This window comes from Cebidichthys violaceus, unplaced genomic scaffold, assembly GCF_023349555.1.
Source record: "Cebidichthys violaceus isolate CVI_PGR_0920_01 unplaced genomic scaffold, fCebVio1.0.p SCAF_7, whole genome shotgun sequence".
Classification (NCBI taxonomy): domain Eukaryota; kingdom Metazoa; phylum Chordata; class Actinopteri; order Perciformes; family Stichaeidae; genus Cebidichthys; species Cebidichthys violaceus.
Genome location: NW_027176927.1, coordinates 6,041,630 through 6,067,289, shown reverse-complemented (window position 1 = coordinate 6,067,289; position 25,660 = coordinate 6,041,630). Strand labels below are relative to the sequence as shown.

General features: G+C 40.8%; 2 protein-coding genes across 3 annotated transcripts; both read left to right on the top strand.

Annotated features, from left to right (window-relative positions):
- Positions 1-193: 193 nt before the first annotated feature.
- cyp11c1 (cytochrome P450, family 11, subfamily C, polypeptide 1) lies at positions 194-7,342 on the top strand. Its single transcript, XM_068736169.1, has 9 exons — positions 194-617; positions 769-924; positions 2,363-2,577; positions 4,408-4,611; positions 4,724-4,902; positions 5,031-5,197; positions 6,000-6,078; positions 6,184-6,399; positions 7,231-7,342. The coding sequence occupies exons 1-9, from the start codon at positions 253-255 to the stop codon at positions 7,339-7,341; spliced, it is 1,692 nt and encodes a 563-aa protein (XP_068592270.1). The 5' UTR covers positions 194-252; the 3' UTR covers position 7,342.
- Positions 7,343-7,412: 70 nt separating this feature from the next.
- On the top strand, positions 7,413-22,135 carry pklr (pyruvate kinase L/R). Of its 2 annotated transcripts, none has more exons than XM_068736171.1 (12): positions 7,413-7,716; positions 12,511-12,675; positions 13,175-13,266; positions 13,365-13,496; positions 14,660-14,846; positions 16,313-16,586; positions 17,251-17,401; positions 18,168-18,320; positions 18,441-18,607; positions 20,313-20,379; positions 21,472-21,586; positions 21,764-22,135. In XM_068736171.1, exons 2-12 carry the CDS (start codon positions 12,537-12,539, stop codon positions 21,868-21,870), a joined length of 1,584 nt encoding a protein of 527 aa, XP_068592272.1. In that variant the 5' UTR covers positions 7,413-7,716; positions 12,511-12,536; the 3' UTR covers positions 21,871-22,135. The 2 variants fall into 2 exon arrangements, with proteins under 2 accessions (XP_068592272.1, XP_068592271.1); XM_068736170.1 differs by lacking the exon at positions 7,413-7,716 and adding an exon at positions 9,511-9,728.
- The last annotated feature ends 3,525 nt before the right edge of the window (positions 22,136-25,660 follow it).

Sequence of the window (25,660 nt, the reverse complement as noted above, 5' to 3'; positions counted from 1 at the left end):
ATTTTTGACCAGCTGGACTCTCTCCTTTTTTGGCCTTTATGTGGTGTGTGTTTGTCTGTGTGTGTGTTCTGGATCAGCCTGATGTTTGGGCTCTGTTGTGATTCTCTTGAACTCTGATCTTCACATCCATAAATCATCATCCACTATCAGTTCACTAGAGCGATGGAGCAGATTCAAGGATATGAGGTTGAGGATGAGGGAGGGAAATAATCGGTCATGCAGAATCGGCAATGAGCGGTGTCACAACTCTGGATGAGACCGACAGGACACATCTCATTTTGGACCATGAGGAGCTTGTACATCCGAGTGACTGTGTGTGTCAGAACACAGGGAACCTGCGGGTCCAGAAATCGTCTTTGTGGTGTCGCACCACAAAGAGCTTTTTGTATGACAGCAGCGGGGACGGTGGCACATGGCAAGTTGGAGGGGAGAAAAGGAGCTGAGAGTACAGGAGTTAAAAAGAGAGGTGTGGATGGTCGGGTGCGAAACTTTGAGGAGATCCCTCACACAGGGAGGAGCAACTTGATCAACTTGGTGAAGTTCTGGAGAGAAGATCGTTTCCGGCAGCTCCACAAGTACATGGAGAGGACCTTCAACACCCTCGGCCCCATCTACAGGTAAGATAGAGTGATGGTGTCATTGCCTTAAGTGTGGCATTGATGCTTGAATAAGGAGAGAAAGATTTGATCATCAAGGTTTTCTAATATGTTTATGATGCAGTAGTGCATATGAGTTTGCGGCTTTCTGTGTGTATTTGTGTGTATGTAGGGAGCACGTGGGCACCCACAGCAGTGTGAACATCATGTTGCCGCTGGACATAGCTGAGCTGTTTCGCGCAGAGGGCCTGCACCCCCGACGAATGACCCTGCAGCCTTGGGCAACACACCGAGAGACACGGCAGCACAGCAAGGGAGTCTTCCTGAAGTCAGTACCACTCCTGTGTGCATGTGTTATGTATGTGTGTTACTCATGTTGTGGTGATATAATAAAAATAACTTTATTTATATAGCACCTTTAAAAACAGAGTTAACAAACTGCTTTGACAGACAAAGCAAAGCAAAAGCAAGGCAATAAAACAACAGAAAGTCCAACAAAAGCACTAAAAACACTGATGAAACGGTACAATAGATGAAACAATAAAACAAATCGATATGATAGAACAAACGAACAAATTAAATAAATTAATAAAATGAAATATTAATAAAATAAAAACTAAAAAGACAACATCATGTAAAAGCCAGTCTGTAAAATATATTTTTAAGAAGTGATTACTGATTCTGCGAGCCTTATCTCCTCAGACAGGTCGTTCCAAAGCCGAGGGGTCCTTTTGGCAAAAGCACGGTCATCTTTAGTTTTGAGCCTCAACTTTAGCACAGCCAGAAGGGCCCCACCCGAGGATCTAAGGCTGGCTCATACAGGCTCAACATTTCTTTTATATATTTTGGGATCAAACCCAGATGTGCTTTAAAAGTGATCATTAAACTCTTAAAATCAATTCTGAAATCAACAGGGAGCCAATGGAGAGAAACCAGGATTGAAGTGAGGTGAGGTGAAACTGGTAAAACCAGTGAGAATATAATGTAAATCTGTTTAGCCATCACACTGTGGGGACTCATAAATTGTAGGTTAGTTAACAACATTAGGGTTGGGTTTATGATCAGGGTCGGGAAATATCATGATCAAGGATAGGACAAGTCTCAAAGAAATGTTTTTTATGAATGTATGTCAAAGTAATGTCCCCTTAAATGACAGAGTGTGTGTGGGTGGGTGTGTATATAAGTGCATGTAATCACTTGTGTCATCATAATCCTGCTCATTTTTTGGGTCATCCAATCAGTTGTGGAAAGTATTCTGCTATTCTCTTGTTGGTGTAGCTTTTTAAAGCTCTTAGAATATTAATGTGATTGTAGCATCATTCAAATTATTCTGATGGCATGAGTCTGTAGAAAAAATCTGACAATTTCCATAAAAGAAAAAGACCACAAAGAGACACAAAATGATGACAAAATCATCACAAAGTGATGCAAAGCAACCACAGAAAGATGCAAAACAACTGCAGAACGACCATAAAGAAGCACAAACACAAACGAAATGAAATGAAACAGACTTTGACAAATCACCTCTACTTTACACTATATATATATATATATATATATATATATATATATATATATATATATATATATATATATATATATATATATATATATATATATATATATATATATATATTCATATATTCAAGTAACAGAATAGCACATCTGCCTGGAAAAGTATTATAAATGTCTTTCCAACCCAGTTTCTTTGCTGCAGAAGTGAAGCAGGTCACTTCAATAACTCGCTCCAAATCTTCTCTCCACAGGAACGGTGAGGAGTGGCGAGCTGACCGTCTACTGCTGAACAAGGAGGTGATGATGAGTGCGGCCGTGAAGCGTTTTCTCCCCCTGCTTGATGAGGTTGCGATGGATTTCTGCCGAATGCTGCGGGCGAAGGTTGAGAAGGAGGGGAGAGGCGAGGAGGGGAAGCGCAGTCTGACCATGGATCCCAGCCCTGACCTCTTCCACTTCGCTCTAGAAGGTCAGAGGACATCAGCCCCAGTGATTTGTGACCTGTGATTTATTTGTGTATTCTTGTGTGTGATTGCACAGCTGAAGTACACATGAATTCCTGTTTAATTTACTCATCATCGCCATGAATCTGTGGCTCTTTTTTTGTCAAGGAAAAGTGAGTTAATTGTAGAGAGGTGTAGAAGGATGAAGGTCTTAACCGTTTCATCCAGAAATGATCAACACTGATTTTTGGTTGTTTTGCTTCCAATTAATGTCTTATTTTTAGAGCAGTGGAAAGAAAACCATCCAAAATACACTTTTAGGTGTTTTTATTACTACACTTTGTCTATTTGATCTATAGAATTTTTTCACCAAAAGTTAGCATTAGATAATGCCTCATTTGCAGATTTAAAATGAACATATCTTTAAAGGTTGTTTTCTCAAAATTAGGTTTTTAATCGGACTCTGAGCCAGAAATCTCCATGTGAGTAGCATTAACATACACCAAACTTTTCAGTGTCATTCATATCTATATTATTTTTACAGAAGTGTTTTTTCGTATATCATTCAACCCCTGATTTGTAAAACATTTTATTCATAAAACCATGATGAAAATTGTTGACTTTTGACAGTATTTTCTGATTTATGGAAGGATCCAAAGAGCAATCAAAAATTCCCTCTGTAAAAACGTTGACTCTAATGTGTCAACCAAATGACACAAGAATTATGAACCTTGTAATACAAAAGTAGTTAATCACCTGGGTTAGTTTTCATGGTGATATCTATTAAGATTTTTATCCTATTCACCCAGGATTTCTCCTCTTAATGTCACCTCCCTCTTTGCCAGGCATTCATCGTAACTATCAGCTCTTTGAGTTGAGTCACAAATGCTGACAGAGGCCATGACAGCATCTCATGTCAGAGGAATTACACAATCTGCAGGAACAAAATCTTTCCCTCTCGCTCACTGCTTTTGCTCTTTCTGTTGTTAATTCAACATATTCTCACCTCTCATGAGAGCCAAATCTCATTTCAACCTAAGACATATCTGTCGTTAACATATTATGGCCGTCAAGGAGAACATGCACATTTAAAAATAGAAACACCAACAAACAGGATCAAAGCTCCAGCATTCTTTCACCAGGTCTGCTCCTTTCATCAGCCTATATTTGCAACATGCCACATTCACACGTGTGAATGCTTGTGTGACTCAGTGTGCCGTACACTTGTATGCATCTGTGTGTGTAGTGTGTGTAGTGTGTGTGTGTGTGGAAGAGAGAGAGTGAAAAGGGGAGAGTTGATGACTTTGAGTCATGCTAGCCTGCTCCTAATGGACCACAGCACATGAAGCCAGGTGCTAAGCCAGGATAGGAATAGACCTGCAAGCAACTCTATTCCAGTCGGTGATGTGAGGTTGATATAATACTAACGTTTCTGACAGGTGATGGATGTCTGGTGGAGGAGAGGCAGTCCTCTGCGGCAACGTATGCACTCAGAAAACAAAAAGGTTCTTTCTCTGCGGAGTTGCATTTGAAAAACATAGAATATTTTCTTGCCGTTACAGACTCTGGCTTTATTTAGGGCTTCATTTTAGAATATCCTCAACGCACAGGGCCATGTAATACTTCAAAGCCTAAAATTGAACACGGAAATATGAGTCAAGCGGTTTTATAATCTACTTAAACAAACTTCATTATTCAATGAAGCCTTGGTTAGTTTAAAACATTTAAAAAAACAGTGTCTTCTTGTTTTAGCCTTATTGTTTCAGATTGTATGCTCACCTTGAAACATGTCAGCTGTCTCTCACCATCACCCATCTGTACACTCTCCCCCTCCCTCCCGTTCTCCCCCCTTATAGCTAGTTGCCATGTGATCTACGGGGAGCGTATTGGCCTCTTCTCCTCATCTCCCTCCCTGGAGTCCCAGAAGTTCATCTGTGCCGTGGAGCGAATGCTGGCGACGACCCCTCCTCTCCTCTACCTGCCCCCTCGCCTGATGCTCCTCGTCGGCGCTCCCCTGTGGACGCAGCACGCCAGCGCATGGGACCACATCTTCAGCCACGGTAGGCAGCCTTCATTGGACACCTTGGGCAACTCTCATCAGTCTCTTTCAGTATCCCGTTTCACTATTCCCATCTCACCTGACTCTGTCATCCTGTCCTGGTCGTCTTCCAGCGGAGGCGAGGATCCAGAAGGGGTACCAGCGCCTGTCTTCATCACAGGCTCGGGGGTCTGAAGCTGCAGCTGGGGGCCAGTACACCGGGGTTCTGGGCCAACTCATGGAGAAAGGGCAGCTATCTTTAGACCTCATCAAAGCCAACGTCACTGAGCTGATGGCTGGAGGGGTCGACACGGTGTGTGTGTATGTGTGTGTGTGTGTGTGTGTGTGTGTGTGTGTGTGTGTGTGTTTCTTCCTTGGCGTGTTTTTGTATACCTCAGTATAACTGATTCCATGTCACCTCTCGTCCCATCCTCTCTGCAGACTGCGGTGCCCCTGCAGTTTGCTCTGTTTGAGCTCGGCCGTAACCCGGAGGTGCAGGAGAGGGTGAGGCAGCAGGTGAGGACGTCATGGGCACAAGCTGGTGGTGATCCTCAGAGAGCCCTGCAGGGGGCGCCACTGCTAAAAGGCACAATCAAGGAGATTCTCAGGTACATAATACTCAAGACAGCCATCTGCTCATTGCCTGATTAACTTATTAGTGGGCCCTTTTTTTTAATCTGTTGACCACATACACACACTTTGCTCCATCTCTGCAAGTACTCTGGTGCCTCCCAGTTCCTATCAAGTACATAGGTGCCAGCACGCTCCGCCTTCATTATACAGTATATGCCCAGAAACCCAGAAAACCAACCAGTTATCACATACTGGAATATTGTGACTTTTCCCCCCCAGTAGCACTTTTAGGACGCTCTCATATGTATTAGCTTAAATGTTAAGCATGAAATGTCATTCTTGACTTTGGAAATAGTAGTTTGACAAAACATTTCCAACTCAAGGTCCACTTACGCACTTTTCCAGGGCTTTCAATCATGTCATTTGGTCTACAAAAGATAACACTATAATACGGGAGTCAGCTGAAATTGTGCTTTAGTGGTGCACATTCCCAAACAAATATGTAATTATTCAGATAACTAACAACCAGCTGACACAAGCTACACTACATGAAACATCCCTTAAGAGGAGAAAAAAACCCTCCTTTCTCCTTCAGATCAATAGAGTATCATGAAAGAAAAATCCTGCTCTGAGCTTAGGAGCAGATGTTTAAAAGTGTTTTCATCAACAATGAGAATTGATTACAAGAGTAATCAGTCAAAGATAGTATCTCGAAAACAGGACTCTGTTTGTGTATGTGTGTGTGTGTGTGTGTGTGTGAGTGTGTGTGTGTGTGTGTGTGTGTGTGTGTGTGTGTGTGTGTGTGTGTGCTTATGTGTGTGTTTTGGGTTGTGTCAGGTTATATCCGGTGGGAACCACAGTGCAGCGGTATCCGGTCAAAGATATTGTTCTTCAAAATTACCACGTTCCTGCTGGGGTGAGTGATCAGATTCTCACATATACTCGTACAAACACATTCAGGTACATTGAATGCTATACGGCTGACTTCAGTTTGTTTGACGCTCATCAACTCTCCCCTCAGACGATGGTCCAGGCCTGTCTGTACCCCCTGGGAAGGAGTGCAGAGGTCTTTAAGGATCCGCTGCGCTTTGAGCCCGGCCGGTGGGGCAGCGGCAGAGAGGACGGCCAAAGAGGAGAGGGGGTGGGGGGGTTTCGCTCCCTGGCGTTTGGCTTTGGGGCGAGGCAGTGTGTCGGGAGGAGGATCGCTGAGAACGAGATGCAGCTCTTGCTCATGCATGTGAGTGAAGGAGGATAGAGTCAGAGAGAAAGGATGCAATGCAAGAGGAAAGAAAAGAGGTAGAAAGGCTGATGCTGAGTTTTAAGGAAGGACAGACAAACGGATGATTAGACGAGCTTAATCTGTGTTTGCTGGGCAGGAAGAAGTACTCAGATCCTTTACTTAAGTAAAAGTACCAGTACCACAATGCTAAAATACTCTGTTGCAAGGAAGTATGTATTACTGAAGTAATACTGATGCCTCAATGCATAAGCAGCATTTTTCTGTTTTAGGTGAGGTGGAGCATTTTAGCTACTTTCATACATTAGGTAATGAGTGGGAGAGGAAAAAGAGTTCTGCTGCACAAATTTGTATTATTTTCTTTTCAGATAACGCTCTAATATGCTGGATAATTTGACCTCTTTGGGCCTCAAACAGTTATTTAAATGAAACCCTTAGAGAAGTTTAGAGAGTGTCTTTTTGGTAGATCTACTACAACTCCTGAAATGTGACAAGGAGCCCCAAGAGACGGCTTTACTGTACGGGTTACAAGCCAAAAAGGTTCAGGGTGGTTTAATCTTTAACATTGGGTTGAATTTATAGGCTTATGTTTTTAAATTCAGTTTTTAATCTGTAACTAGTAACTAAAGCTATTAAATATCTGTAGTGGAGTAAAGTACTGTTGAGTAGATACTTACACCGCTGCTACTGCTGCTGAACATAGCATACATGTGATCCTTTTTAACATCTGCTCTTCTCCTCCCCTTCCACTCTGCCTTCACGCCTCCATCACCTCCTCCCCCTCTGCTTCACCTTATCCTCCCTTCCTCTCTCTCCTCCCTCTCTGTCTAGATCCTGTTGAGCTTCCATCTCGGCGTGTCGTCCTCAGAGGACCTCAAAACCACATGCACCCTCATCCTCCAGCCCGAGACTCCGCCAAGGATCACTTTCAGCAAACTCTGACACACACACATGCGCACACAGACGACAGTCATGCCATCAACATTTGACATGTTTAATCAATACAATACAATATAATACAATACAATGTAGCCTGCTTTAATAATCATAATTTAACAACCATATTCTGATGATACTCACTCAAGCTTATATTGAGCTTTTTTGCATCCCGATCCACTTTGTGTTCAACCCAAGAATTCATATTGCTGATGAATGAACTTGTATCATGGCCTGCTGTTGTCTTCATTGTGGCAAAGCTTGATTAACACTACTGTCCACCAGATAGCGCTAAATCTCACACTAACCCATTCATGTACATTTGATGCGCTTGTCCCTGCTCACCACTCTTGGTCTTGGCCCGCATCGTGCATCAAACAGGTTGGTCGTTTCTTTTCTAAAGATCTAGACTTTATAACTTTACTTTATACTGTGTCTGTGTCTCTTACTGTTCACGGACTGTATGCTGTGTGACACCACTTCTTCCTGCACCCTGCTGTTTATGTAACATGCTTTTTTCTGTTAGATTGTTTGATTTCAGCAGAAAATCTCTCCTGCTGTTTATTACTGTCGATCTACCAACTATTGATTGTTCACTCTACTTTTTCCCCTTTTGTCAATTGTTTGGAAACAAACTACTTAAAAATAATTAATTTTCTCCCAAAACAGCAACTTCATCTCCACCTGTAAGGCACAGGTGGAGATGAAGTGCTTGATGTTGGTGAACACTTTAATACGTATGCTTCCTCTCCCTGTATTTTTTAATTTTTTAATTTTTGTAGGCATGGGAATGAAAGTTGCTTGTCATATTATTGCACTTCAGTCTCTATGCGTAAAACCGACCTTTACTCCAGTCTGGTAATTATGTTCAGAGCTATTATATCACAGTTGTGTGCCACATGCAGAGGGCTGCTGGGTTTCTGTCGTCAACTCAGGAACAAAGGTCTGTTTGTCCTTTGGCTAACGATTTACACCATCTGTCAGTCTGGGTTCATGCATGACTGTTCAGAGATAAAACTCTGCAGCGTAAGAAACTCTGAATAAACTGTTTCACAGAGTGGAAGACACGTCCCCTCTTTGTGTCACCTCATTTGCCAAAGTCTAATAGTTATATAACATCAGCTCTTATCAGTCTATAGTTCAACAAGACAGCTTTGCTTTCCAGTAAAACACCAACATGCTGCAGTGGGTGAATGCAAATTAGTAATGATACAGACTATTTCAAAGGTTCAAAAACTTCTGAGATCAATAACCTCAAACAAAATCTGAAACAAACTTGTAATGATCCTAACCTAGAAATGCACCACTTTAGTAAGTCACCTATTAAAAAAAAAGGGTCATAGGCTGGTTTATAATGGCTTTTAGTTAATGATTAATAAATACTGTACTAATACTTTACAGAGCAGTTATAAACCATTAATGAAAACTTGGCAGGTTGCAGCCGGTGTTTTTATTTAATTTTTTGTGTTATTATAACACTTTCTTTGTCGTTTTATCTCTGTAGTTCAATATGTGGATTCCTCCACTGTCTGACCTCGGCTGCAGGCCATCAAGGCAAACATGAATTTATTACTGACTTATTAACATTTAGAATTGTAGATTATTTACTTACTTGTGGCCTATTAGAAAGTAAGAAACTCTTTTTTCATGATTGATTAATCTGTTTCATTTTTTTATTTACTTTTGCTTTTACATTTAACTGATAAATTGTTACTTCTAAAAAAGATAGTTAGCCAAAAAAAGTCCATCGCCTTTTACACAAAGTTATGTCTTAAAATGTCTTGTTTTATCCAAAGTCTTTTTTTTTTGTTGCAAAAAATATTTGGCTTTTTATTATTTTTCTGTGGATCATTTATTCAGGTAATTAACAAATTGTTTCAGCACAACAGACAGTTGTGTGGAAAGTACTGCGAAGATATTCTGTGTCTGGTTTGGTGTTAAAAGTGTGTCAAGCTCAGGGTAAGGCTTACACAATCTGCAGCGATGCAGCAAATAGACATGCATCAATTTAGTGCAGCCTGATAGTTTAGTGCCATCACATAAAGGTTTTGTTTCTATTTTTAGCATCATCTTGGCCCAGTCAGGCTACTAATTTATCTAAAATCATCCGTCTGCTGCAAGCGATGGAGCCACTCCAAAAGGTGTGGGTGGGAGGAGAGATGAGGGGGCAGCAGAGGGATCAGAGTGTGAAAATGAAGGAAAGAGACTGGACCAGACTTGTTCAGGTGTCACAAGACTTAGAGAATGACAAAGGCACGACCTGAGCACTGACGAGCATAAAGACAGGGGAGGAAACATAGAAAAATTATAGAACAAAAAAACTAAAATAAACCAATAGAGGAGTAGGAACTGATTTGGATCTTTTAAGAAAATGGATGGTTTTATGAAAATGGGTAAGTGGACCAATGATTTCGCTTTGTATTGTGGGTGCAGAGATATAACAAGGTTTGTACATTATCATACAACTTCAGCATGATTAGAAATCCAAAATTACCTTTTTAGGGAGGGATTGATCTTCCTGGATTAACTGTTAAATTGAACTGCAAGGACAAAAGAGCTTTGTGTGCTGTTAATTAAGTGTATCTTAGTTAGTATCATTTTCAATATCCGTGGCTATGGATGCATTATCAAATTATTTCATCATATACCCAGTTGTAATTTGAACTTCAGATAATGCATCGCTCACGGATTCTTTTGAACTTTCGAGCAGAGTCCTAGCTGGGCAAACATCTGCCCTCTTAGCTTGAGTTCACCGATCAATATCACACTGACCTGCGTTCATGCAGAAATGCGACTTGCTTCAAACAGGCCACGCCCATCACCTGGTTCACCTCTCTTATCAGCCATAAAAGTCTGTCTTTGACCTGCTTTATTTATAGTCAGCCTTCCAGTAACAGGTACCTGCATTTGTGTATGTGTGTGTGTGTGTGTGTTCCCATGTTCTGGGAGGTGTCAGAGGAGGATTTCTCAGTGGGACACGTAATGATGTGTGCAGCAGTGCGGCAGAACTGGGTCACAGGGAGGTGGAGAGAGCGAAAAAGACACAAAGCGAAAGAGACAGAAAACACTGACAGCTACCGAATCCACAGGATGAATGCAAGAGTCCCCATTTTCATCAGGAAGCTTCCTCTGCAGACGTCCTTCTGTGTTTCTGCATGTCCATTCTCCACAGAGGGCTTTAAGATAGCACACACTTAAAACATGACACTTACATTATATTGGTCAACAAGGTCTTAGTACAGTGATGGGCAGTGCAAAAAAAAACCTCAACCTTTAAATAATTGAACTTTTCTTTTTTTCCCCTTTTTGATAGATCAATAGAAATCTTCCTTGTCAGATTAATCCTCACCCTCCACTCTCCTCTCTCCTCTGTCTTCACGTCTTTGCTCCTGTTATGCTGTTAGTAGTGACCTTGTCGGTCTCAGGCTCTCCTCTTCTCGTCCTCGTCCTCCTGGCTGCATGGTCTCTACTCTCTCCTCCCCTGTGGTGGCAGAAATTGCAGGCTTGACTGATTGTGACATCCTTTAAAATGGATGCTATTGTACTGGCTCGAAGCCCTCAACCAGGTCCCACAATGCTTTGCATGAAAGACACCGGCTCCATTTACTGGTTTGTGCAGCAGCAGTGACAGGTAGTGTCCATGGGTGTTGAAAGGCTTTAATAGTATTAAGTCTAAGATTTTAAGAGGTGAAAGGTCATAAAACAAATTTAAAAATACATATTTTGAGCTTAACTTTGCTTATTTGTAGAGAATTGTGAGAAATTCTTGTTTTATTTGAGTGAATGTAGATGACTTACATTATTAGATACCTGTACATTTTTATTTTAAAGCTGCTCTCATCAATATTTTCTCATCTAATGACTCTGTAATGTGAAAGATGTCGCTCGTAGTGATGAAGCCACAGAAAATTATCACCTGCAGCTCTACACAGCTTTTATAGCATGTTTCAGCTCATTGTTTTGGTTTTACAACTGGAAACTTTAATGCTTTGGTTCAAATTAATGCAGGATTCACAAGCATTACTTAAAACTTGGTATCATACAAGAACTGTTTCAATAATTTTATTTTTCATATACTCTCATTTATTCATTTGTCATTTCCTCATGGAGAATGTTTTAGCACTGTGGTTTTACAGGATGGAGAAGAGCATGTAGACCGCACACTGGCACTGGACAACAACAAAATGCAGCCAAATTAGTCTCCTTTCAGTTTGTCTTCATTCCTTCTCTCTGTCCTTCCTCAGACACATATTTTATCCCACAGTCCCCTTCTTTGCCATTTTCCATCCATCCACTAGATGCCCTCTGACTGTATCTGCCTACCACCTTTCTGCCTTGCCAATCTACACACCTGTTCCCACTTTCCTCATCAGCCCTTTTCCTCTCACTCTCTGCTAGTTTGTTAGAAATTTAGTTTTGCTTTCTTGCCTTGTGTCGTTGCTTTCATGAAGTCATGGACTTCTGATTCTCATCCTTTTTGGATTTGATGCCTGCTCAGACTGCGTTGTTTTGACCTTTACCTGCCCATGGTTCTGTAAACTCTTATACCTTTATTTGATCAATAAAGCCCTGAAATGAATCAGTAGTCTGCATTTGGGTTCATTCCCTGGGACCCTGCTCATTCCAGCAGTGACATTGCCAGTGGAGGGGGAGGTAATCTCTTATTAAACTGCATGTCTTCCTCCTGTTGTCTGAAATAGGTTACAGCCTTTTTTATATTAACGGATTGCTGGTGTAGAGACCCTTTTCTGTATTTTCATGTATTTGAAATGTCAACCCACAACCCTTTAAGTTCCTCTGTATGGCATTGATATCAGCCTTCTATTGTTTTCAAATGTGTTGCTTGTCAAAGAACTGCAGTGTTTTGTTTTCACTCAACCTGAGAGCTGAATGTCAGCATGTAAATCTTGATGACCTTCCTGCGCTGTAACTGACGTCAGGTCTGTGTGGTGTGTTTTTGCTTCCTCTGCTGTGACTATATATTCAAAATCTGTAGATATAAGCTGCCATTTTTATGCTGTTACTAGAAGTGTTGTTCTTCCTCATCGCTTACACAGAAATAAACACTTTACTCAGTTTGTGGTGTTAAGTTCATGTGTATTCGCTGGTTTGAGTTGGCAGTAGAGTTTTCATGACTGACTTCACCCTGCTGTCAACATTTCTCTGTTGCTACAGCTCGCATCAGGCGCTACTCCGAGGCGATGACACTGCCGGACTCTTTCATCCAACGCCAGCAGCTAGATGCCAGCATGGCTGACACTTTCCTGGAGCATCTCTGTCTGCTTAACATTGACCAAGAGCCAATCACAGCACGCAACACCAGCATAGTCTGCACCATCGGTGAGTGTGACAACCAGTCGCAGACAGTGGGTCTCAGTTTCAAGTTGGTTTTCTGGCAACTGTTCTATGTCATCGCTGGCAGCTCCTGGGTGCTGGGAGGCCTTCAGTGTGTTGGCGGGGTTTGAATCTTGGCTGTGGAGCATGATCCGCTTTTCTTCTGCACAGAAAAATAGAGAAAATAACTAGAATGAAATGCAGAATGCCAATTGCTTTTAAGTTCTTGCAGAGCTTTGATTCCCAATGTTGCCTGTGATGTTTTCAATGTATTCAATTAATTTGTCATACAATGAAATATCAGGAAATGGTAAAATAGAAGCCCATCACAATATTCCAGAACACATTTAGACATTCAGTAGTTTAATTTGTCTTATCAACAGTCCAAAACCACCAAAAAGTATTCAGTGCGGTGAACACAAAACAATCAGCAAATTGTCACATTTGAGAAGCTAGAATCAGGGATTTTAATGTTTTAATGAAACATGTCTTTTTTCTCTTTCAGGTCCTGCATCCCGATCAATCCCCAAACTCCATGAGATGATCAAGGCAGGAATGAATCTTGCTCGTCTGAATTTTTCTCATGGCTCACATGAGGTATGCACAGCATTCAATTATAGTACTTAAACACGTGTTTTGGTCTTTCCTTCAGCCATGTACTGATTCTGTCTGTCTCCCTCCGTGTTTTCTGTCAGTACCACGGTGAAACCATCAAAAACATCCGAGAAGCCGTGGAGACAATAACCCCTGACCCCTTGTATTATCGGCCAGTTGCCATCGCCTTGGATACAAAGGGTCCAGAGATCCGCACCGGATTAGTGAAAGGGGTAAACATGTTAAACCTGAAAATATTTGTATCAATTCTTACAGGTTGTTACCTTTATATTTTTGGCAAAACAACAACTGGTTGTGTGTCCTCATTTGCTTTTTCGTCATTTTGTTTTGTCAGTCTTTGTGTTGTTGTTGCCTGCCGTCTGCTTTATTGAACAAATAACTTGAAACTCGTGGAAATCTCTTCATGTCTTGATTAGCTTACAAAATGCTCTGCATGACGCTGATTCTTGCTTGTTGTGTCTCTTCTAAAGTCTCTTTAGTAGCTTAATAGGAAGATAAAATAGAAATATTGTCAATTGGTACAGGAAGGAAGACGCATACTTTAAACTGAAATCATAAAAATGTTTTTAACCCAAAAGCAAGACAAAAATAGCTGTCAACAATTGATTGGTTGAAAGCACTTAATATATTTGTGCGACAATTATAACCCTGTACTGTTGAGATCTGTCAAGGTATTGTTGTCATTGGCACTCAGAACCTCTGATGTGAATTACCAGAACTACTCAGCCGTCATAACACACACTGGCTTGTTGAAGCTCGGCATGCCATTAAATCACACGACCATGTGTATGCACAGCGTGTGAAGATGGATAAAGCAGGTTTCAGCCCGACTCAGGTTCAGGTTGTGGTTTTGCAACAGCAAACTAGAGGAAAATTCTCTCTCAGGATGAAAGAGCCACATATTTGATCTTCGTTATTTTTCTTTTTTTGTGTGAGCACCAATAGTTAGTGGTACATTAATGTACATATAGATGACAGCATCAGAACTTGGAAGGTTGCCGTTCTGTAATTCATTAAAAGACAGTGGAGGGTTTCTTTTTTTAGAATGAGTGTCTGAGTTTGTTGGTTCTTGTGTTCATGGTAAACAGCTTGTAAGTCTGTCTGAGTGTAGACACGTTCCTGCAAACACAGAAGCTTAAAATAACACTGTTGAAATGCCACTTGCACCACAGGTTTCACCTAAACACGCATGACGCCTTCTATGTATTTCTGAAGAGGTGTGTTGACATAAAAATATTGAATGCATTACTTGGCTTAAAAAGTGAAGTCGGTAGTTGCCTTTTTAAAATGTGTTGATAATAGAGATGACAATGGTGTTTATTTAAAGGCGGTGTTTCTTTCTTTCCACTTTGCGTGTATGTGTGTCTTTGTATAGAATGTGGAGGAGGAAGTGCAGCTGGTAAAGGGCAGCCATGTCCGTGTGGTGACAGCCGAGAGTGACAAAGACAAGACGGACGGGAAGATTATCTGGGTGGACTACCCCAGCCTGCCCAAAGTCCTGAAGAAGGGAGGCAAGATCTACATTGATGACGGCCTCATTGGACTCAAAGTACTAGAAACTGGTAATACACATTAGATATACTTACACAAACCTGCATACCAGCTGGAATTTGTAACCTTTTTATTTTCTTGTTTTGGATATAGATTTCGTTATTTATTTTTTTGCAGTATAAATGGATACAGAAAATCTCTAAGGAAATCAAAGAGAAAACTTTATTATGCAGAAAAAATGAAGACACACTATACATATTAAATACTACATTCTTATACGATTGAATTATTTTGTGCTTTGCGCTATTTTGTTATTAATTTGATTAATGCATAATAGACCACTTCTTTTGGTCACATAATGATCAGAATCTGTCATTCTGAATGAGATTTTGTCAAATGAGGCAACCTTTTTTTAGATAAATAAATGGTAAATGGACTGTACTTATATAATAGCGCTTTTCTAGTCTTTCAGACCACTCAAAGCGCTTTCATACTACTTGTCACCATTCACACCCATTTATACACTGATGACAGGGGCTACCATGCTGCCCATTTCAACCTGCACAATCTAGGGGGTATTTTTAATCGATCCGTGTTGTTTGACTCCCATGTTAAGCAGCTGTCCAGATCATGTTTCTTCCACCTAAGAAATATCAGTAAACTGAGATCTGTAGTATCAACAGCTGAACTAGAGATGATCATACACGCCTTCATGTCTTCACGCATTGACTACAGTAACACACTTTTCTCCTCACTCAGTGTAGCTGCTCTTAACCGTTTACAGGTAATCCAAAATTCTGCCACCAGATTACACGCTAGGACAAATCGATGTTCTCACATCACCCCCATACTCCGATCTCTTCTCTTTTCGATGTTTTACGTTTTTACTTTCTGTTTTTGTGCATTTTAATGTAAATTATTGGCCCTTATATGGTCACATTGTGCTTTTTTGTTTGTAATTCTGCTCATGTTAAGCACTTTGTGATTAGTCTGTGAAAAGCGCTTTATAAATACATTTTACTTACTTACTTACTTACTTACTTACTTACTTACTTACTTACTTACTTACTCACCATGCCACCTGCTCATCAGGATCTACCAAACATTCACAGGAGCAATGGGCTTAAGTGTCTTCCCCAAGGACACATCAATGCAACTAGCGGAGCCGATCCTCTGATTGAAGGACGACCCTGCTCTCCACTGAGCCACAGTCGCCCGTTCATGAAAAGATGGTTCCTCTGGAGTCTTTCAGCCCCTTAACAATAATCTGCTTCCCCACATTGTGCTTGTCGGGATCATATCTGAGGTTCTGCAGTCTGCTAAGATGAATGGGTCACCTAGTATATACAGTCATAACTTGAGAAATCCCAAATATATTATATTTAAGGGTCTTCCTCCAGTAAGTCTGAACTAAATGACATGCTTAAATCTGCATTATCTCCTGCAAAATTATTCAAATTTACTCAATGTTTTCATCTGATCTTACTTCAGGGTTTTCACAACTGTGAGGATAATTTATTGACCACCTCTTCTTCAGGTCCTGACTGGGTGGATACGGAAGTGGAGTCAGGCGGGCTGCTGTGCAGTCGTAAAGGTGTTAACCTCCCTGGCTGCGACCTTATCGGCCTGCAGGCGGTCAGCCAGCGAGACGAGGCCGACCTGAGGTTTGGGGTGGCCCAGGGAGTAGACATTGTGTTCGCCAGCTTCATCCGCTCTGCTCAGGATGTCAAAGATGTACGGCGAACTCTCGGGGCACACGGACGAGACATCAAAGTGATCAGCAAGGTGGAGAGCCGGCAAGGGGTTCAGAAGTGAGTCCAGGAAAAACCTTTATGAATTAAAACTACAAAGTCACAGTTGGGTTGAATAGCTGGAGGGAGCGAGAATTTCATAATGAGGCCGTGACAGAACTTCATCCACCGTCTTGTGGACCGCCAGTCAGGGATTGATGGACATGTCAGCTCTAGATGTTCCACTATGATAAGAGGTCTGTGTGGCTGTCTGTGTGAGTTATGGCTGCCACTTAATATATCTGACACAATTTATGTCACAGCTCTCATCTCCATTACTCATCTCTCCCTTCCTCCTGCTGCTCGCTGGATGCTGACAGTGTTTAACTATGGCTCTAATTTGAATAGGATGTCTTTAAGATCGGCTCATAAAGATTATTGTTCCACGATTATGATGCTATGTATTGGAGTGTAAAGTCTCCTTTGGCATTTGCATTGCTCACACATGAATTTGGTTTTCGTCCAGATGTAAGATGTAGATCACAATGCAACAATATCCTCTATGTTTTCAAGATCCAAAGGCTGTGAGCAAAATCCTGTTTTTGCAGATCAACACCGTTATTTAAATAATAATGCACAGAAACGACCAGTATTGTCATTGTATTCCTGCCTCTTCACTCCTTTTTGTGCTCTTTTCTAACTCTCAATCCTGTGCTTCCTCATCCTTCCCTAATCTGTCTGTCAGCTTTGAGGAGATTCTGGCTGAAAGCGATGGCGTGATGGTAGCCAGGGGTGACCTGGGGATTGAGATCCCAGCGGAGAAAGTCTTCATTGCCCAAAAGATGATGATTGGACGCTGCAACTCTGCCGGCAAGCCGGTCATCTGTGCCACACAGGTCAGGGACGAGCGCATACACAAACACACACAGAAAAGGATGCAGAAATGAAAATGTTGACTTTCCACTACAGTGTTGTCCAATCAAATATCAGAGGGTTCCAAGTAAACTAAGATTAAAAACAAACGGGCACACATTAACCTTGCACTCCTACATAACGTACTCACATAAACACACACTCACTTGTCGAATTAATTCATCCTCAAAGACGTTTCCTCCCATTCACACCCCTCTCATGTTATATATACACACACACACACACACACACACACACACACACACACACACACACACACACACACACACACACACCTGCAGCCATGTTGAGTCGCAGTGTTTTATCTTGCTTATGCTACAGCTTCTGACTCATTATATATACATGAGCCCACAAACTACCCTCACATACACTTATCAGCCGCAGCTTCTTAACTACTACAAAAATGCAGTCTCTCGGGCAACGCTGCATCTCATTTTCCAACTGTCTGCCTTGCTTATTGACTTATAATACAAAGTCTCCGGCACGTCAATAATGATCTTGCAAAGTCTTACTCTCCTGCTTCAGTCTAAGTGATCTCTAATTTCTCCTCCACTACTGTCCAACCATCCACAAAGCCATTACTCTCTTCATTCTCTGCCTTGCATTACATTCCTATCTCGGACATGCAAGTGGCTTGTTTTTAATGGAGTAATTGATCGAATCCTCTTTTCAGTGCCTTGTGGAGACATTTTGGTTGCTGCAAAAAGACTAATGTGTTTGTGTTTGTAGATGCTTGAGAGCATGGTGGCCCACCCACGGCCAACCAGAGCGGAGGGCAGTGACGTCGCCAACGCCGTGCTGGATGGAGCCGACTGTGTAATGTTATCTGGGGAGACCGCTAAGGGACTGTTTCCTGTGGAGGCAGTCGCAATGATGCACTCGGTGTGTGTGTCTGTGTGTATATGATGTCCATTATGTTACATCTGACTTATAGTTTCCCCTCTGATAACGCTCTCCCCCTCTGTCTCCTCTACACCCTCCTACTCTGTCTCTATCTCTCAGATCTGCAGGGAGGCAGAGGCGGCCATTTTCCACCAGCAGCTGTTTGAGGAGTTGCGTCGCCTCACCCCTCTCTCCTCTGACCCCACAGAGGTCACAGCCATCGGAGCTGTAGAGTCTTCCTTCAAATGCTGTGCTGGGGCCATCATAGTCCTCACCACCAGCGGCAGGTGTGTATTTGACACAAAAAACGATTTATATGGTTAAAGGTATAGTTTGACATATTGGGAAATATGCTTATTCACTTTCTTTTCTTTTGTTTGATTCAACAATTTTGTTAATCAAACAAAAAAAGTGTAAAATTGACCTTTGTGCCAAGCTAAGCTAACCGGCTGCAGCTTAATATTCATCGCACATCATATCAATCTTCTCACCCAATGCTCTGCAAGAAAGCAAATAAGCATATTTCTCAATGACAAACTATTCTCTGAAGGTAAGGGAAAGATTGTGATTACTGTTAATAAAAAGGTGAATGTGAACTGGAGGTCTGCAACAGGACACAAACTCCTGCATGGAAGTCAGGTGCTCTAGACACCCCTCCACAACCCCGACCTCCACATTACTCCCTGCTTTACCACTGAATGGTGGCATTGGACACAAAGCTCAAAGGGCTGAGTCATCCAATATGAATTTAAAACTTGGCTAACATTCATATTCTATACGCTCAAAAGCATGCACATACTGTAGACTTTTAGACTCATTAGTGAAAGTGTTAAACCTGAGTAAACATCTCTGGTCCTCTTCCTCCCCTTGACATTCAGGCCCTTTTTAAAGGCTGGAGCAACACATGTTTTGTTTTTTTTTATCAGAGAGCAAAGCTACAGATTGAGTATTTCAGTACTGTTCCCTGCTTTAGCATCCTCAGGGTGGAGTTTTATGTTTGCTGAAATGTTTGTCTATTTTGTGTTCTGACTGCTTGCTGTTTAAACCAACTCCCCTACCTGAAAAATACAGATTTCTCTGTTGCGCACAGATAGAGATACTGCATATGCATGGAGTCATTTACACATGCATACAAAGGCAACGCATACAGAAGGTGACAAATTAAAGGAAAACACAACAAATACAAATTGTTCCACACAAGCGCACTGCATGATGCTATGTCATCTCATGCTCTGCAGCCATCAGTTTTACAGGTATTTGGTCATTAACCAAATAAAAAGGCTGACTTAAAATTTTGACCTGATGATTGTGCAAGATAAAAACAGGCGTCAACCTCCGGGTCTGAAAAGTGAAGCCAAAGTGTAAATTCCTTAAACCTGCATTATTTCTAATAGCCATCAGGGGGCGACTCCTCTGGTTGCTAGAAGATGTCAGATCGTATATAAAGTCAATGAGAAAACGACCGTACATTTCACTTATTTTACTACCTCAGTAAACATTGTTTACATGTTTAAGTCTTCTTCTTTGGTCGCCTAAGAATGTTTCGTTCAGCGTTCAGTTGTACTTACCTCTTGTTTCATTTCTGGTTGCAAAAAAACATGGCAAAGGTCAAAAACCAAGATGGCAACGGCTAAAATGCCAAACTCGAGTCTTCAAAACAGTAGTCCACAAATGGATGACGTTGCGGTGACTATGCCCAATTCTTATATACAGTCTATGTATTAATAAACTGCTCACCTGACTAGTGTCTTAATAGATGTAGTGTCTTAATTGACATCATGAAGACATGTAGGACTCCACCTCCACAATCATTGTTCATCCCTTCAGCAGAGTTCCGAGACTTGACAGATCTATGCCAAGAAGCATTCTGGCAGCTGGAACAACACTCAACTACGACACTTTGTTTCATTTTCCATTAATTGGTCACTTATGCGTACATGGAAGTGCTTTGCATACATTGATAATATCCTTATTTTTTACTCGTTTCTCCAGGGCGGCACATCTACTGTCCAGGTATCGCCCTCGCTGTCCTATTATTTCCGTCACCAGAAGCCCTCAGGTACAGTCTGCCACTAGGAAGCAGCAGTGCATTTGTCTTTCCTGAAACATGACTTCACTGTTGATGACTCACTCCTGTCAAAACTGAACTGAGTGTGATACAGTCAATATTTACTCTCACTGTCTACTGCTGTCACCATTTACAATTTGTGATATTTCACTGAAGTGTGTTTCCGTTTAAATGGGGCAGTTGTTTTACAACCAAATGTGTCACAAACTGCTTTAAAGTAGATTATGATTACCTATGATTTTAAAGTGATGTGGAGTTAATCCTAATAAGAAGTTATAGATCTTTAGAAGATGAATCTGTTTAAATTAAGTCTGCCTGTTACATTGTATGCAAATTTGAGATTTTGGCCTAATAGTTTTACTAAATAAAGGCTTATGAAGTGTCCAAAATGGGTCTTCAGGGGATCATGAATGTCTAATTTGAATTAAATATGTATTTGTTTAAGTGGAAATGTTGGCCTGCTGGTGGTGCCAGAGGAAAATTCATGAGGTCTTTAAGATATTTAGAACATTAAATTGCTGGTGGTGCTAGAGGAAAAGTCGGGGGTTCACCAAAAATATTGATTTATTTTTTATTTTTTTATAAATGTCAGTGAATTGGCTTTGCAGAGGTGTTAGATCAATGTGTCCTAAACTGTGGGTGAGGACTCCTCCAGAGAGGTCACAAGAAAACCTTTCAAACTCAGAAGCATTTGTTACACAAAATAATATTAATATTTTTGCTATATAAAAAATTCTGGATACTTGCATCTTCATGTCAAATGAAACAATCTGAAAAGGAAAATGCCTCTTTGGTTGAACTAATCATAACTCATGTCCACACAACCTGTGATTAGGGTTCACAAGTAGAGATTATTTTTATTTTATGTTGTCACAAACAAAAACGTCTGGGAACCACCAGATAGGTCAGGGGGTCATTGTGGCCGTCAAAGTCTTAAATGGACAGATGAACTGATATTTATTGCCTGTAGGCCCAACCAAGCAGTTTGAAAAATATCCCAATTTATTTACACAAAACATTTTGTGGTTATTTGACAGATAATTATTCACTGTAACAAAACCTTGACATTGTCCTCTCCCTCAGGTGGCCCGTCAGGCTCAGCTGTTAAGAGGAGTGTTTCCTGTCCTCTTCCACCCTCTGCCTGCTCCCGTCTGGGCCGATGATGTTGACAATAGGGTCAATTTTGGCATGGACATTGGTGTGTGTGTGTGTGTGTGTGTGTGTGTGTGTGTGTGTGTGTGTGTGTGTGTGTGTGTGTGTGTGTGGGTGTGGGTGGGTGGTCTGATTGTATTACTCCATGAATCTGCTCATTTATATGCTATGATACTGTCCTACTCACACACCCTCCTCCGTTTCTTTCCTTCTGCCTCCTCAGGGAAAGCAAGAGGATTCTTCAAGTCGGGCGACATGGTGATTGTGGTGACAGGCTGGATCCCAGGGTCCGGTCACACTAACATTATGAGGGCAGTCAGTGTCCCGTAACAGCCCGACCTTACTTGACTCTCAATCTGACTGACATGCTGATGTATAAATGTGATGAAAACCTGAGAACCAACGCTTTAAAATGAAATAACCACTGTCACTTATAGATTAACAAAAGCATTTTGGCAGCATCATCATTGTTATTTAAACTCGGATTGTGGTAACACTTGCCCCTGAAATTGGTCTCATGAATATTGCATTTGTGTTTAAATGTGTCTTGAAAGCGATGACTCCCTCCAAATAAAACTTGAACTATTGAGTTTAACACACTGTTGTTCTATTTGATGTAGAGACTTTAGCTTCAGTAATTGAGCCGCCATCTTTTCCTCTCTGTTATTTGTGGGAGTAATATTGAATTGAAAATGAACATTGTTTCTTTGCATGGGACCATTGTTGAAGCATATCATTATTGGTGGCTTTTATAGAATTTGAAGATGAGGCTTTCATTCCTGACCGTATACTCCTCAGCTTATCTCTGTGACGGCACAATTCTTTTGGCTATTATGAGTGGTGCCGGGAGATGCAGAGATGACGAATATTGAACTACTTCCTTTTGTCCACTGAGATGACCCAGATGCCAACATCTGCCTACTGTTCTCTCTTAAACTAATTGTATCTGTTCCTGGCTTTCTCATGTCCAATCCTTTATGTAACATCCTTGCCTTTCTTCTGCAGGCTTCCTTCTTTTGTATTTCTAGCTTTAATGTACCTTTAATCCTCCTTTTAGATTACCATATTCTCTTTCTGTCTATAACATTCACAAAATGAGCAAATATCTGCAGGGTCTGACAATTTATCGTTCAACTCAGCAATTCAGTGTTTGGAATATTTTATTTTTCCAAGTTTTTTTAACCAAGCAAGAGAACGTGCAGAGCTTACAGAACACAGTACATTAAACATTACAAAAAATTACATAACACGCTAAGAAAGAAAAAAAAATAAACAACACAAATACATGAAATAAAATTAAGTAAATAAATAAATAATTCCCCCCACCCGAACAAACCAAAAAACAAAAAAGGTTGGTGCATAAAGTGACCCAGCACAAAGCATATTGTAACTTCAAATAATCAGTCCTATTGTACTGTTAGTGTTGTACCCATGTACTCCAAATAAGGCTGCCAGATTTTCAAAAATAAATGATATCTTTTTCTGAGACTATATGTAATCTTTTCAAGAGGAATACAACTGTTCATTTCCACAGACCATTTGTCGATGAGAGTGGGGGAATCAGATTTCCATGTCATTGCAATACATTTCCTGGCCACACATAAAGCAATTACTGCAAGTTTAATTTGGGGCTTTGTTAAAGACCTGTTGAGAGTTGTGAAGTTTCCCAGTAAACATAGCTCAGGATCTAATGGAAAGGTAACACCTGTGATCTTAGTTATTGTATTACAAAAGTCATACCAAAAGGACCTCACCTTTGTGCAAAGCCAGGTACAGTGTAGGAAGGAGCCGACCTCTATACCACATCTGAAACACATTTCTGACAATTCAGGTTTGGATTTATGTAGCTTCTGTGGGGTGAGGTACAGCTGATGAAGAAAATTATAATGAACAAGTCTGTACCGGGCATTAACCGTTGCTGACAAACTGTTCTGGCACAAATCTGACCAGAGTTGTTCATCAATTGTTATATTCAAGTCTGATTCCCATCTCATCCTGGATCTGTGTAATCCTGGTTTTGGGCCCTCATTCAGCAACATGGAGTACGTTTTAGAAATAAATTTGTACACATTTCCCTGGTGAAGCAATTTTTCCACATTAGTTAACACAGGTAGAGTCATTCCAGGGCCCAGGTTGGTTCTCAAAAAAGATCTTAACTGGAGGTAACAAAAGAAAGTTCTACTGGACAAGTCATACTTTCTCTTCAGTTCTTCAAAAGACATGAGAAGTCCTTGATCAAAGCAATCTTCGAGATGCCGGATTCCTCTGTCATGCCAAGTCTCCAGAATCTTGTTATTTAGAGTCATGGGTAGAAGTTCATTTTGTCTTAGAGGTGTTTTTGGTGATAGTCTCATATTTAGTCCAAGAGTTTTGTGAACTTCATACCATATTTTAATAAAATGTTTCAAAATAGGATTGTCTGTCCTGCTGGATATGGTTTTGGAGTTCCATTTATAAATAAAATCACTGGAGGTTTCTTCTTTCAAAGGATGAAGTGCAATTTGTATCCAAGAGGGGGCAGCACCACCGTCAAAAAATGACAAAATATATCGCATCTGGGCTGCTAAATAATATTTCTTTAAATTGGGTAGTCGAAAACCTCCTAGACTATAATCCCATGTTAATTTTTCCATTGACACCCTTGGCATTTTACAGTTCCATAAAAACTGCCTAATGTGTTTGTTGAGGGTTTTAAAAAAGGTTTGAGGTAATGGAATGGGTAAGGACTGGAAAAGATACTGCAACCTCGGGAGAATATTCATTTTCACACAGTTTATTCGACCAATTAGAGTAATGGGTAGATTCATCCATCGACGTAGGTCGTTCTCAATTTTACTCAGCAATGGGACGTAATTCAATTTGTACAAGTTTTTAAGATCATTATCTGTAATTATTCCTAGATATTTAATATTCGGTAGCCACTTAAATGGGGTTGTTTGTTGGTATTCAGTGTGATCGAAGTTTGTGAGTGGAATAATTTCACTTTTTTCCAAATTGACCTTGTATCCTGAAATAGCACTATAGGTGTTTAGTAGCGTCTGTAGTTTAGTGAGAGAGTTAACCGGGTCTGTTAGATACAGAATTACATCATCTGCCAGGAGATTAATTTTATGATTTATTTGGTCCACTCTGAACCCCTTTATATCTGGATCCCGTCTAATTGCTTCAGCAAGTGGTTCAATAGCCAGGACAAAGAGTCCTGGAGACAGAGGGCAACCCTGTCGACTCGATCTACTCAAGGGAAATGCTGTCGAAGTCTGTCCATTTGTGGTAATTTTGGCTCTGGGTTTATGGTAAAGGGTTTTCACCCAATTGATAAACAAATGGCCAAATCCAAACTTGCCCAAAACTTTGAATAAGTACGGCCACTCTAGCCTATCAAAGGCCTTTTCAGCGTCTAATGCTACAGCTACACTAGGTTCAGTTTTAGATTTTGTTAGATGGATAATATTAAAGAGTCTGCACAAGTTATTGGCTGATGAGCGTTTCAAAATAAAGCCGCTCTGGTCTGGGTTTATTAATTTTGGCAAATATTGGCCAAGCCTGTTAGCCAGGGCTTTGGAAATCAATTTGTAATCTGAATTCAACAAGGAAATAGGTCGAAAAGAGGAACACTTTAATGGATCTCTATTTTTTTTGTGAATCACAGTGATTATGGCAGTGGAGAATGATTCTGGAAGAGTTTGAGTTTTGGATGCTAAATTAATCACATCCATTATAAGGGGGGTAAGTAAGTCCTTAAATTCTCTGTAGAATTCAGGAGGGAAGCCATCCTCTCCTGGTGATTTATTGGATTGTAGTGAGCAGAAGGCCTTTTCAATTTCTTCCTGGGTGAAGGGCAAATCAAGATTCTTTTGGTCTTCGTGGCCGAGTTTCGGCAATTCAATAGTGGACAGAAATTCATCAATCTTAGATAGATCCTCTGGTGATTCTGATGTATATAGATTTGTATAAAACTGTTTGAATGCATCGTTAATTTCTGTTGGGTTGTGTGAGGTTGCACCCGTTTCAGTTTGAATTGCATTAATTGTCCTTGAGCTTTCCTCTGTTCTCAATTGCCAGGACAGAATTTTGTGAGCTTTCTCTCCCAATTCATAATATTTTTGTTTGGTTCGTAAAA

What these genes read in the sequence shown, in the direction of transcription:
- pklr (XM_068736170.1), top strand. Translation starts at nt 9,707, where the DNA reads ATGGATGGTTTTATGAAAATGG. An exon ending in CAGTCGCAATGATGCACTCG is followed by an intron (nt 18,321 to 18,440) that starts GTGTGTGTGTCT and finishes TCTATCTCTCAG; the next exon opens with ATCTGCAGGGAGGCAGAGGC. An exon ending in GTCCTCACCACCAGCGGCAG is followed by an intron (nt 18,608 to 20,312) that starts GTGTGTATTTGA and finishes TCGTTTCTCCAG; the next exon opens with GGCGGCACATCTACTGTCCA.
- cyp11c1 (XM_068736169.1), top strand. Translation starts at nt 253, where the DNA reads ATGAGACCGACAGGACACATCTCATTTTGGACCATGAGGAGCTTGTAC. An exon ending in ATTACCACGTTCCTGCTGGG is followed by an intron (nt 6,079 to 6,183) that starts GTGAGTGATCAG and finishes CTCTCCCCTCAG; the next exon opens with ACGATGGTCCAGGCCTGTCT. An exon ending in TGCAGCTCTTGCTCATGCAT is followed by an intron (nt 6,400 to 7,230) that starts GTGAGTGAAGGA and finishes CTCTCTGTCTAG; the next exon opens with ATCCTGTTGAGCTTCCATCT.